This window comes from Trachypithecus francoisi, unplaced genomic scaffold (genome assembly GCF_009764315.1).
Source record: "Trachypithecus francoisi isolate TF-2019V2 unplaced genomic scaffold, Tfra_2.0 Lachesis_group12, whole genome shotgun sequence".
In the NCBI taxonomy this organism is placed as follows: Eukaryota; Metazoa; Chordata; class Mammalia; order Primates; family Cercopithecidae; genus Trachypithecus; species Trachypithecus francoisi.
In genome coordinates this window covers 69757976-69771500 of record NW_022681457.1, presented here as the reverse complement: position 1 = coordinate 69771500, position 13525 = coordinate 69757976, and the positions used below count along the sequence as shown (strand labels likewise).

General features: G+C 49.8%; 1 protein-coding gene across 1 annotated transcript in view; it reads left to right on the top strand.

Annotated features, from left to right (window-relative positions):
- The first annotated feature begins 4615 nt into the window (after positions 1-4615).
- Positions 4616-13525, top strand: part of ACOT11 (acyl-CoA thioesterase 11) — a 61938-nt gene continuing 53028 nt past the window's right edge. Inside the window, exon 1 of the mRNA XM_033226260.1 lies at positions 4616-4824. Within this exon, the coding sequence (XP_033082151.1) occupies positions 4792-4824 (33 nt within the window). The 5' untranslated portion in view covers positions 4616-4791. The remainder of the gene's footprint in view (positions 4825-13525) is intronic.

Below are 13525 nucleotides of genomic sequence, written 5' to 3'. Positions count from 1 at the left end.
AACTTCCTTTATTCTGTCATGCCATGCCTAAGGGGCCCCTAGGAGGGGGCCAGGAGCAACTGGGAGTTTTTGGTTTGGAGAACAGGAGGGAATGAGAACGTTGTTGTATCCACACATTCACTTGAGCATGCATTTACACATGCGTTTACTTCTTTTCACTCACACATACAGGCCTTCATTCTTTTGCAGTTACTCATTCATTCATTTTCTGGACACTTGCTGAGCATCTACTATGTTCAGGGCCTGAGTGTTCAGGGGGAGGGGCCAGGATACTCTGATGGGTCAGTCGCATCCCTGATGCTGGCTAGCTCAAGGTCAAAAAGGGGGAATTACCACAAATCAGTCCAATTTAAGAGAAAATGCTCCGAGAAAGGGCTGTGAAGTGTGTGTGTGTTGTGTGTGTGTGTGCGCACACAGGCGTTGGGGCACATAGCGGGAGAATGTAATTCCACTTGGGAGGGGCCAAGAAGGCTTCCTGTAGGCAGTGGCATTTGAGCTGGCCTTGATGGCGGGCAGGGTTTAGATGTAGACTTATTAAATGGGCGTCGGGGTGGAGGGAACAGAAGAAACAAAGGACACTCCAGGGGTGTGAGGGAGCAGTGGGTGGTTCTATTCATGGCATGAGGGGATCAGAAGAAAGAAGTCTGGACAGGGAGGCCAGGGCTGAGTGGAGGACAGGAGAGAGGAGCAGCCTTGTTCTGAGCAGCCCAGAGCCACGGTCATGGCAAGACCCTTCTGGCCCTTGTGTGTGTGTGGAGCTGTAGGCTCTGGTAGGAGCTGCAGGAGTTCGGCTAGGACAGTACTGTAAGTGGAAGTTGGTGTAGATGGTGTCAGAGGTCCCTCCTCCCCAGAGAGTCTGTGGTCCTGTCTGGGAAGGCCAAAGACCCAGGAGAGGGAATTCCTGGGAGTTTGGTTCTTTATTCACTCATTCATTTCCTCTTTTGCCCTTAAACCCACTCATTCATTCATTTATTCTTCACTTAGTCACTAAACCCTTCCTCTGGGCAGGCCTTGTGCTGGGGACTCAGATGACTCAGAAGAGGTCCCTGCTCATGTGAGCTCCCAGTCTGGTGGGAGAGACAGACCCGTGCCTGACAGCGACAACCCAGAATCACTGTGGAATATAAGTGGAGATAATTTCATTGTGTTTTGTCACTGAGTGGGGAGGCAGAGTTAAGACATGGACCAGAAGAATTAATGCAGATGTTTGGCCTCTAGCCAGAAAGGCCTGATCCGTGGGGCCAGGTGAAGAAGGTTGTAGTCTGGGAAAATGAGTGTTTGAAAGAGAAAATCCTCTGGGTTCACAGGTGTGAAGAGGCAGGCTTTCTCTGGATGCGAGACTCCCCAGAGGCCCACTCAGGGACTGGGCCTTTGGGCTGAGGGCACCACAAGCTCCCCTCACACTAGAGATGAGCCTGTGGGATTTGGGAGCCCCTAGAGAATTATTTGGCTGGTCAGCATCAGCTGTAAGCAGGTTGAGGAGGATGGTGGTTAAATTTGTGGGCTTTGGACTTAGGTCAGGGTTCAAATCCCGATGTTCCCTTCCCATTGATGTGACTTTGGACAAATGACTTAATACTCTTTGCCTCCATTTTTTCCTCTACAGGAAAATAATAATCATAATATCTTCCTTTTAGGGTGAGGCCTAAAGGCAATAACATACATGATGTGCTTGCGCAGTGCTGGACATTGAAAAGGGCTGTAATGACAGGGTTATAATGATAGTGACTATGATGATGACAGTGACATACCGTCAAGTGCTGCCTTTAAAATCTCTGGGCCTTCGCCGGGCGCAGTGGCTCATGCCTGTAATCCCGGCACTTTGGGAGGCCGAGGTGGGCAAATCACTGAGGTCAGGAGTTCGAGAACAGCCTGGCCAACATGGTGAAATCCCATCTCTGCTAAAAAATATTAAAAAACAAAATTAGCCAGGCCTGGTGGCACGTGCCTGCAACCCCAGCTACTCAGGAGCCTGAGGCAGGAGGATCGCTTGAACCCAGGAGGTGGAGGTTGCAGTGAGCTGAGATTGTGCCACTGCACTCCAGCCTGGGTGACAGAGTGAGACTCTGTCAAAAAAAGAAAAGGAAAGAAAAAAAAATCTCTGGGCCTCATTGTCCCCATGTGTAAAATGGGAGGGCTGACCTAGCTCGCCAGTTCTCCAAGCGCGGTCCTTGGACCAGTGGCATCGGCATCTTTTGGGGTCTTGTTAGAAACACAAATTCTTGGGTGCTACTTCAGTTCTACGGAATCAAAAACTGTGGGGACAGGGCCCAGCAATCTGTATTTTAACAAGCCCTCCAGGTGATTCTGGTGCAGGCTGGCGTTTGAGAACCACAGACCTCTTCTTGATCCACTGTTCCGGACTGTGATCCAACCGTGTGTGTTTCATGCCTCTTGCACAGAGTGTCCGAGTCTGCAGTGTGGTGGGGAGGGGCACAGAGATGGGTAAGATGTGGTCCAAGCCCTTGGGGAGTTCCTGAGAGAGTTGGAAAGGAGAGGCAGACACCCACGGGAACATTCACTGGAGTAACAGACTGCACAGAGCTGTTGTGGTGACACAGGAGTGAGCTCTGTAATAGTGCAGAGAGAATAGGGACCTTCGTGGGCTGGAGGGGGCCCTGTAGAAAGATCTAGCTCTCTGCTGCTTGTTTCTGACACTAAGATTGATTCAGCCTTTCTGGAAGTCCTTAGTTAGTCTAACGGAAGCCTCTCTCATTTCATGCCTTGCTGTGTGGGGGGTGGACAGGGCTCTGGACTTGAGGTCAAGAGTGTGATTCTAGCCAACTTCCTCACTGTGTGTCTTTGGGAGGCTCACTTTCCTCTGGGCCTCAGTTTAGCCATATGTAAGATGTGGGGGTGAGCCGAATCCAGTGAGTGTGGGGCATTGCAGTTGTCTGGAGAAAGGGTAGGCTTGGGGGCCAGGAGCTCTCTGGGTTTTCGTTCCTCCTTCTGCAGAGGGAGGATTCTGAAATTGCCCTGGCTGCCTGTCAAGCTATCTTGGGGACCCAGTAAGATGAACTGTCCCCTCTTTGGGCTGGTTTCCTTACCATCCAGGGAAGTCTTATGATACCTGTCCAGTCCACCTCACGTGGCTTTCCTCATGTCAAGTGTACTCATCATTCCGTCATTCTCAGAGGCTCCTTAATGCCTCAACTCCAATGTCTGACATTCGAACCCTCCATGACAGGTTCCCAGCTTTCCTGCAAGGTGATGCTCCTCACAGCCTGTGACTGCCTCCTGTTCTGTGCCTGTCAGGACTTCCACCTCACCCCTCTTCTCAGCCTATCCAAGCCCATTCAGTCTTCGGGCCAGGTCTAGCACTACCTCCTCCAGGAAGCCTCCAGGATTGCCCCAATCCTCAGGGCCATCCATGGGCCATCTTGCAGTCTTTAAGGTGTGACTTTAATTTCTCATTTGTAGACACGGAATGGCTGACCACTGACAAGCTGTTTGAGGGCAAGGCCTGAGCTCATGGGGATGAACATTATTAAAGTCCTTGACTTATGGAGCAGGGAGGCCCAGAGAAAGGAGGGAACTTGCTCAGAGTCACGTGGTACATTAGTGAAAGAAGGAGAACCCAGGCCTCTTAGGCAATACAGGCCTGGAGGAGGCATGATTAGATCTGTGGTGAATGAGCGAGAGGCCCTGAGGATGGAAGGAAGGCTGTGGCCTCGGAATCCAGCTGGTCTGTCTCAGCTGGGCTGTGCACTCACTGGCTGTGCCACCTGGGGCATGTTACCTACCCTTCCTAAGGACTCTTGCCAGTGGGGTCGGAGGAGGACCAGTCCAAGGCCTGGCACACGGCAGGTGCTTGGTTATTATGGGGTGCATGCTATTATTTTCCATGTACTTGTCCATCCCAGCCCCCATGCCTGAATCCTTTCCCTGCCCCCCCCCACCCCTCACTTCCCTTAGCCACCAATCACTCATTGTCCTGTCCTTAGTCCAACGTGAGTGTCAAGACCTCCTGATCAAGCCTGTGGGCAGAAGTCAGACAGAGAAGGGAAAACCCTGGTGGTCTCTCAGTTGGTGGTGGCTAGAGAGAAACTGGAGTGGGTGTCCCAAGGGGCTGAAGCCTGCATGGCCGCTGGGGTGGAATTTGGCAGGTGCCACTTTTAGAAAAGTCATACTGCCTATTTAAAGGAAGTGAGGGGTGTGTCCTGTCCCCAAACAGCAACTGCTGGATGCCTGCGGCCTGGAGCTGAGGAGCTGGTGGGCAGCGCTCCCGGGGTGAAGAATCCTAGCAGGTGGGTCTGGTTTCTCTCCGGGAGGTTGCTGGCAGCTCCTTGGCCTCCTGCCACCTTCTAGCCTGACCCCTTGTGGATGGATGGAAGCCTCATGGCTCTTTTGCCTATCTGCTGGCTGGGATCAGGGACCTGGACGCCCCCCCAGCCCCCTTCCCTGGGAGTGATCACAGAGCCAAGAGACACTGTTGGCAGGATGATGGGCTCTGGGACTGGGGATGCCTGGAGTTTGACTGGGGCTGGGTGCCCAGTGGGCGGGCACAGGCCCCTTGACGTGTCTGTGGCCTAGCTGGCAGCCCCGTCCTTCTTCTCCGCTAAGCGGGCACTGGAGCTTTCTGTGCAGGGCTCCTAGGAAAAGGGGGGCCGAGGGCAGTCTGAAGAGAGGCGGGACACGGGGTGATAACAGCTGGCTCTGGTGGGCGGGCGGGAGCTGGGGAGGAGGAGCAGGAGAGGCCCACAGTCTTCATTTGGAGCCAGGCCTGGCTGTTGCTCAGGTGACCAGCTTGTGTCTCTGGGAGAGTGCTGCTTTCCCCGGCCACCCGGCGCGATGATCCAGAATGTCGGAAATCACCTGCGACGGGTATGGAGGGTGGGCTGGGGCAGCGGGAGGGCTCTGGAGGCTGGGCACCCAGAAAGAGATTTTCCATTTTAACTCATACGCTCTGCATCTCCTCACACTCTCCACGGGCCATTTTCTAGCTCTTTTGGAAGGAGAAATCGCAGAGCCCCTGGGCTGGTTTATTATCAGCAGCAGTCTCCAAACAAGCCCGAGGGGCTATCAGATCCCCTACGGGCTGGCTGTGCTGAGTGGAATCACCTTCAGCAAGTGTTGGCCTCTGGAATTCTATTTGGTGGGTGTATGTTTCTCCCTGCAGAGTTCTGTACATGTTTCTGGGGGACGTCTGAGCTCCATGGCCTTGCGATCTTCATGCTCAGAGCTCAGGACCCCAAAGCCACAGAGCTGGTGGGAGAGACAGGGTGTGAGGTATGTGTGGGAGTGAGTATGTGTGGTGGAGTGAGGTGGGCGTTCTCGGGGAGTGGAACCTCTTTGGGAGAGCAAGCACAGGATCACATGAGGGCTGTGGAAAGCTGTCCTGCAAAGTGACCTTGAAGAGAACTTTTCTCTGCACTTTGGAGCTGAGATTAGGTGCTGAGGCACACGGCAGACCTAAGTGCCCAGCAGCGCCTGGCAGTGGATGGAGTGTATGGAGATGGGCTCAGGACAGACTGGCAGAGGTTGTAATGGGTGTAGTGTGGCTGACCTCCGAGGATATTTTCAGGAAAAGCCTTTTTTTTTTTTTAAAGGGGCTGGAACAAATAAATGTCTTATCCATCCCCTCCCTCCATCTGCACAGCCACTACAGAACTCAGCATCTGCACCGGACGCTGTGCATCTTGTCTCCCCTGGCTGCCCCGTCCCATGTCAGCCCCTTTCACTCCGCTCTCCATACTGGAGGGATGCTTCTAAAAGGTAAATGTGCTGACTCCTCACCTGCTCAGACAGCTACCCGAGGATGATTTTCACATTCCTTACTTGAGACAAAGGGATATTGGCACTCTGGCCCCTGCCCACACCTCCCTTTTCCTTCCACCATCCCCACCCCTCTGTTGTCTCTGCCTCAGCCATATCGAGCTGCTCTCCACGGCCTCGGTGTCCCACCTTTGTTCTCTCCTCCGGGATGTTGTACTTGCTGTGTCTTCTGCTGGAGCTACCCCCAGCCTTCCTGCATCTCCCCAAACTTGTCTCCCCGGCAAGTTCCTTCGAAGTCCTCAGATCTCAGCTCAGGTGCTGCCTCCTCTGGAAGTCCTTCCCAGATCTCATGGCATCATGAGCCTCTGCCTTAACTGTTTTCACACTGGATTGTGTGCTAGACTGGCACACACATCCCTCCCACCAGCCAGGGAGCAACACAAGGCTGCTCTTGGTATACCCAGCATAGGGACGGGTGTGGCCAGAGGCCAGGGAATGCTTAATGAATGAATGGGGACAGGCAGCTTTTCAGCAGCGAGGCCAAGGGTGGGATCTGAGTAGCAGGGCCGCTTGCTCTTGTCATCTGAGTGCAGGGCAGAGCGTCTCCCAGGTGGGAGGGGCTGCTCGTATCTTCTCCTATGCCTTGTTGTATTTAACGCTTTATGACTTTTTCCTTCATCAGTAAATGGGGGCAAGGCGCTGGGGAAGGGACATATCATCATCACCGTTTTACAGAGACAGCAATAGTAACCAATCTTCACAGAGCTTTTTTGCATATATGAACTCATTCAGTTCTCTATGAGGTAGGTGCAGTTATCATCCCTGTATCCCAGATAAGGAATCTCACAGAGGGTAAGTGACTTGCTCAAGATCACACTGGTAGGAAGTGGCAGAGCTGGGATCTGAACCCAGCAGTTTGGCCCCAGAGTCTGAGCTCTTAAGGAATCTGAGGCTCAGCCAGATGAAGGCGCAGATGTGGGATTCCAACCCACATGTCCCGACTCTGAGCCCAGTTGGCATTCAGCTTCCTTGCACTGCCTCTATTGAGTCTGGGGGTGGAGGTGGGTGTTGGGAGTGGAAGTTGGGCTCTTGAGGACACAGGTAGCCTCCTGTCAGCTAAGAACACTCTGGCCTTGATTGCCACCTCTGCAGCACTGCCTGGATGGCGGATCTCTTTGAATTTCTCTTGAATTTCGTTAGTTCCTCTGGAATACAAGAGGGTTTGGGAACATTTTCTGTCTTGGTGCCAAAGCTGTTTTTAATGAAAAGCAAACAAGCAAACAAATAAACAAACAATCCCTGGCCAGGCATGGTGGCTCACACCTGTCATCCTAGCACTTTGGGAGGCTGAGGCAGGTGAATTGCTTGAGCTTAGGAGTTTGAGACCAGCCTGCCCAACATGGTGAAACCCCGTCTCTACCAAAAATACAAAAAAAAAAAAAAAAAAAGCTAGGCACGGTGGCACGTACCTGCGGACCCAGCTACTCGGAAGCCTGAGGTGGGAGGATCACTTGAGCCCGCCTGGGAGGTGGAGGCTGCAGTGAGTCAAGACCATGCTACTGTACTCTAGCCTGGATGACAGAGTGAGATCCTGTCTCAAAACAAAAACAAAAACAAACAAAAAACCCCACCAAGCTGGGCATGGTGACTCATGCCTGTAATCTCAGCACTTTGGGAGGCCGAGACAGGTGGATCACTTGAGGCCAGGAATTTTTTTTTTTTTTTTTTTTTTTTTTTTTTTTTGAGACGGAGTCTCGCTCTGTCACCCAGGCTGGAGTGCAGTGGCGCGATCTCGGCTCACTGCAAGCTCCGCCTCCCGGGTTTACGCCATTCTCCTGCCTCAGCCTCCCGAGTAGCTGGGACTACAGGCGCCCGCCATCTCGCCCGGCTAATTTTTTGTATTTTTTTAGTAGAGACGGGGTTTCACCGTGTTAGCCAGGATGGTCTCGATCTCCTGACCTCGTGATCCACCCGTCTCGGCCTCCCAAAGTGCTGGGATTACAGGCTTGAGCCACCGCGCCCGGCCGAGGCCAGGAATTTGAGACCAGCCTGGCCAACATGGTGAAACCCTGTCTCTACCAAAAATACAAAAATTAGCTGGGCATGGTGGCACGCTCCTATAGTCCCAGCTACTCGGGACACTGAGGCAGGAGAATCTCTTGAACCCAGGAGGCAGAGGTTGCGGTGAACTGAGATCGCACCACTGCACTCCAGCCTGGGCAACAGAGTGGTCTCAAAACAACAACAACAACTCACCAAACTGTCTTTAATAGGGACTAAACTGGAAACAGAAGAGGGGGTGTCAGATAATCCACAAACTCCACTTTGCATGGTTGGGGGCCATTTTCAGTGTCCTGTGGCACTGTAGACAGAGTCAGCGTTGGAGTTCGAGGGCTCTGGTCAGTACTTGTCCCTGGGTACCCAGCAAGTGAGTGGGTGACTAAATGAAGTGGCCAGCCTGCTGCCATGCTTGGGGCTGGGAGAACTGCTGGGTGCCAGTGTGGTGGTGCCGGAAAGGTCTCCCTGTCCTGCTTCAATCCTTGCCTCTCCCCGTGGAGAACTCTTCTCCTTTCCCTATCCAAGATGTCAGTCTACACTGGGCACTGAGTCTCACATTTCTGGGCTAGCAGGGACGCACTGGTGCCCTTGTAGGAGGTGGGCAGGGGTCCTGGGAAGTCTGGGAGGCTCTGCCCAGCCTCAGGTCTAGCCTGGCCCAGATCAGCTCTCAGTGGGGCTCAGAAGCTTTTTTTACTCCAGAAATGGTGATGGGGCTGGTTGTTTTTGTTTTTGGTTTAAGACGGAGTCTCACTCTGTCACCCGGGCTGGAGTGTGGTGGTGCAATGTTGGCTCACTGCAGCCTCCGCCTCGCGGATTCAAGGGATTCTCCTGCCTCAGCCTCCCGAGTAGCTGGGATTACAGGTGCCCACCACCATGCCTGGCTAATTTTTGTATTAGCCTCCAACCACACAATGCAATCCTACTGCTTTACCTTGAACCTGAGGACAGCTGGAGAGCTCCCCATAACCTCCTCAGCTTCATAAGGGGTCTAACACAGAGTGTGGGGAGGTTCAGGGCACAACGATTGGATGTTCACCCCACTGCTCATGGTGTGACCTTTGGCCAGGAGTTCCTCTCTCTAGTCCTCAGGGTGCTGGGTGATCCCTGAGGTCCCCGCCAGCCTGGACATCCTGGGGCTGTGAATGTTTGTGAAGGGTTTGTCTGCCACCATGAAGTTGATCGTGACAGTGAGAGGCAGGGTCCCGTCTCTCCTGAGGACCCTACTCTGTGTTGGAGGTGGGAAGACCTTAGACATAAAATGATGGACCTTTCATATACAAGGAGTCCCAAAACTGCTGAATGAATGAGTGACCACAGGTGCTCAGAAGCAGACTGAGTTGGTCCCAGAAGGCTTCCTGGAGGAAGAGGTGAGACTTGAATGTGTAGCATCAGCCTGTTCAGGAGCCATATGTGAACCTCAGGCTCAGCCATGGGCAGACACTCTTAGTGTTTTTTTTTTTTGGAGACAGAGTCTCACTCTGTCGCCCAGGCTGGAGGGCTGGAGTACAGTTGTGCCATCTCAGCTAACTGCAACCTCCGCCTCCCTGGTTCAAGCGATTCTCATGCCTCAGCCTCCTGAGTAGCTGGGACTACGGGTGGGTGCCATCACACCTGGCTAATTTTTTGTGTTTTTAGTAGAGATGGGGTTTCACCATGTTGGCCAAGCTGGTCTTAAACTTCTGACCTCAGGTGATCTGCCCGCCTTGGCCTCCCAAAGTGCTGGGATTACAGGCGCGAGCCACTATGCCTGGCCCACTCTTAGTGTTCTGAATCTATTTGGAGGACTCTTTTTTTTTTTTTCTTCTCTCCAAAATGTTATTTTAATATGCATAGCATAAGCGAATGATTACCTCATTTAAAAAAAAAAAATTAAAATAGGCCAGGCGTGGTGGCTCATGCCTATAATCTCAACAATTTGGGAGGCCAAGGCGGGTGGATTACTTGAGGTCAGGAGTTTCAGACCAGCCTGACCAACATGGAGAAACTCCATCTCTATTAAAAATACAAAAATAAGCAGGCTATGCTCAGTTGAACCTGGGAGGTGGAGGTTGCAGTAAGCCGAGATTGTGCCACCGCACTCCGGGCTGGGTGACAGAACAAGACTGTCTCAAAAAAAAATTTTTTTTAAATGAATGGACAGATAACATTCTATGTTTTTATCATGTACAAGTGATGTTTTGAAGTATATATACATTACGTTATGATTAAACCTAATTAACAGATGCATTACCTCACATCATTTTCATTTTTTTGGTGATAGTGCAGAACATCTACTCTACATTTTTCAAGAATACAATATGTTGTAATTAACTACGTCACCTTACTGTATAATAGGTCTCTTGAAATTTATTCCTCCTAAGTGTAATTATGCATCCTCTGACCAAGATCTCTCCATCCCCGCTAACAACCCCTGCCTCTGATAAGCAGCATTATACTCTATTTCCATGAAATCAACTTTTTAAGATTCACATCTGAGTGAGGTCATGTGGTATTTGTCTTTCTGTGCCTGGCCTTTATTTCACTTACCATAACATACTCTGGGGGAGGAGGCTCATGCCATAATCCCAGTACTTCGGGAGGCTGAGATGGGCGGATGGCTTGAGCTCAGGACTTCGAGGTCAGCCTGGACAACATGGCAAAACCCGATCTCTACAAAAACCACAAAAATTGCTTGGTGTGGTGGCGTGCGCCTCTAGTCCCAGCTACTTGGGATGCTGAGGTGGGACGATGGCTTGAGCCTGGCAGGTGGAGGTTTTTGTAAGCTTAAGTTACTGCATTCCAGCCTGGGCAACAGAGCCAGACCCTGTCACACACAAGAACAAAAGAAAACAAAAGAAAACGAACAAACAAAAAACCCACCATAACATACTCCAGGTTCATCCATGTAGTTGCAAATGGCAGGATTTTATTTTATTTTTATGGCTGAATAGTATTCCATAGTCTGTGTGTGTATGTGTGTGTGTGTGTGTGTGTGTGTGTACATACATACATACATATATATATATATTTTTTTTTTTTTTTTTTTTTTGAGATGGAGTCTGGCTCTGTCACCCAGGCTGGAATACAGTGGTGCAATTATGACTCACTGCAACCTTGAGCTCCTGGGCTCAAGCAAGCCTCCTGCCTCAGCCGCCTGAGTAGCTGGGTGTTAGAGGTATGCACCACTGTGCCCAGCTAATTTTTTTTTTTTTTTAAGTTTTTGTAGAGATGGGTTCTCTCTATGTTGACCAGGCTGGTCTTGAACTCCTGGCCTCAAGCTATCCTCTCCCCTTGGCTTCCCAAAGTGTTGGGATTGCAGGTTTGAGCCACCACACCCGGCTTTATACCACATTTAAAAAATTCATTCATCCACTGGTGGACACTTAGTTGGTTCCGTATCTTGGCTATTGTGAAGAGTGCTGCAATAAACATGGGAGTGCAAGTATCTCTTCAATATACAGATTTCATTTCCTTTGGCTATATACCTAGTAGTAGGACTGCTGGATCATATGGTAATTCTATTTTTAACTTTTTGAGGAACCTCCATACTGTTTTACATAATGACTGTACCAATTTACATTCCCATCAACAGTGTCAAAGGGTTGCCTTTTCCCCAAATCCTTGCCAACACATATTGTCTTCTGTTTTTTTTTTTTTTTTTTTTTGGTTTGTTTGTTTGTTTTTTGAGACGGAGTCTCGCTTTGCCTCCCAGGCTGGAGTGTAGTGGCGCAATCTTGGCTCACTGCAACTGCTGCCTCCCGGGTTCAAGTGATTCTCCTGCCTCAGCCTCCCAAGTAGCTGGGATTACAGACATTGTGACACCATGCCTGGCTAATTTTTTGTATTTTCAGTAGAGAAGGGGTTTCACCATGTTGGTCAGGCTGGTTCCGAACTCCTAACCTTGTGATCCATCTGCCTTGGCCTCTAAAAGTGCTGGGATTACAGGCTTGAGCCACCACTCCCGGCTCTGGTTTTTTGGTAGTAGGTGTGAGATGCTATTTCATTGTGGTTTTGATTTGCATTTCCACGATGTGTAGTGATGTTGAGCATTTTTTTCATATACCTGGTGGACATTTGTATATCTTCCTTTGAGAAATGCCTATTCAGGTCTTTTGCCCATTTTAGTTTTTTGTTATTGTTGTTGCTATTGAGTTGTTTTACTTCTTTGTATATTTTGGGTGTTAACCCCTTGTCAGATGTGTAGTTTGTAAATATTTTCTCCCATTCTGTAGGTTGTCTCTTTTTTTTTTTTTTTTTTTTGAGACGGAGTCTCGCTCTGTCGCCCAGGCTGGAGTGCAGTGGCTGGATCTCAGCTCACTGCAAGCTCCGCCTCCCGGGTTTACGCCATTCTCCTGCCTCAGCCTCCCGAGTAGCTGGGACTACAGGCGCCCGCCACCTCGCCCGGCTAGTTTTTGTATTTTTAGTAGAGACGGGGTTTCACCGTGTTAGCCAGGATGGTCTCGATCTCCTGACCTCGTGATCCGTCCGTCTCGGCCTCCCAAAGTGCTGGGATTACAGGCTTGAGCCACCGCGCCCGGCCTAGGTTGTCTCTTAACTCTGTTGATTGGTTCCTTTGCTGTGCAGAATTGTTTTAGTATAAAGAAATCACATCTATTTTTGCTTTTGTTGCCTGTGCTTTTGAGACCTTATCCAAAAAATCTTACCTAGCACAACGTCATGAAGTGTTTCCCCTATGTTTTCTTCCAGTAATTTTGTAGTTTGGGGGTTGTACATTTAAGTCTTTAATACATTTTAAGTTTTTATTTTTTATTTCTTATTTATTTTTTTGAGATGGAGTCTCGCTCTGTTGCCCAGACTGGAATGTAGTGGCATGATCTCAGCTCACTGCAACCTCTGCCTCCCAGGTTCAAGTGATTCTCCTGCTGCCTCATCCTCCCGAGTAGCTGGGATCACAGGCACATGCCACCACATCTAGCTAACTTTTGTATTTTTAGTAGAAATGGGATTTCACTATGTTGGCCAGCCTAGTCTCGAACTCCTGACTGAGTGATCTGCCCACCTCAGCCTCCCAAAGTGCTGAGATTACAGGTGAGCCACCACACCTGGCCTGAGTTGATTTTTTATACAGTGAGAGATAAGGGTTTGATTTCAGTTTTTGTATTCATTTCATTTGATTTTTTACATGTGGGTATCCAGTTTTCCCAACATCAATTGTTGAATAGACCGTCCATTCCCCAGTGTGTGTTCTGGCACCTTTGTTGAAAATCAGTTGGCTGTAAATGTGTAGATTTATTTTGGAGCTCTCTGTTCTGTTCCATTGATCTATATGTCTGTCGATTAATGTAGCTTTGTAGTATATTTTGAAATTAGGTAGTATAGTATGATGCCTTTGGCTCTGTTCTTTTTGCTCAAGATTGCTTTGGCTATCTGGGGTGTTTTGTGGTTTCATATTAATTTTAGGCTTGTTTTTTCTATTTCTGGGAAGAATGTCATTGGCATTTTGATAGGGATTGCATTGAATCTGTAGATTGCTTTGAGTAGTATGGACATTTTAACATTAATTCTTCCAATCCATGAATGTGGAATCTTTTCATTTATATCTTCTTCAATTTCTTTCATTAATGTTTTATAGTTTTCATTGTAGAGATCTTTTTTTTTTTTTTTGAGATGGAGTCTCGCTCTGTTACCCAGGCAATCTTGGCTCACTGCAACCTTTGCCTCCTGGGCTCAAGTGATTATCCTGCCTCAACCCCCCGAGTAGCTGGGATTACAGGTGTGTGCCACCATGCCTGGCTAATTTTGGTATTTTTAG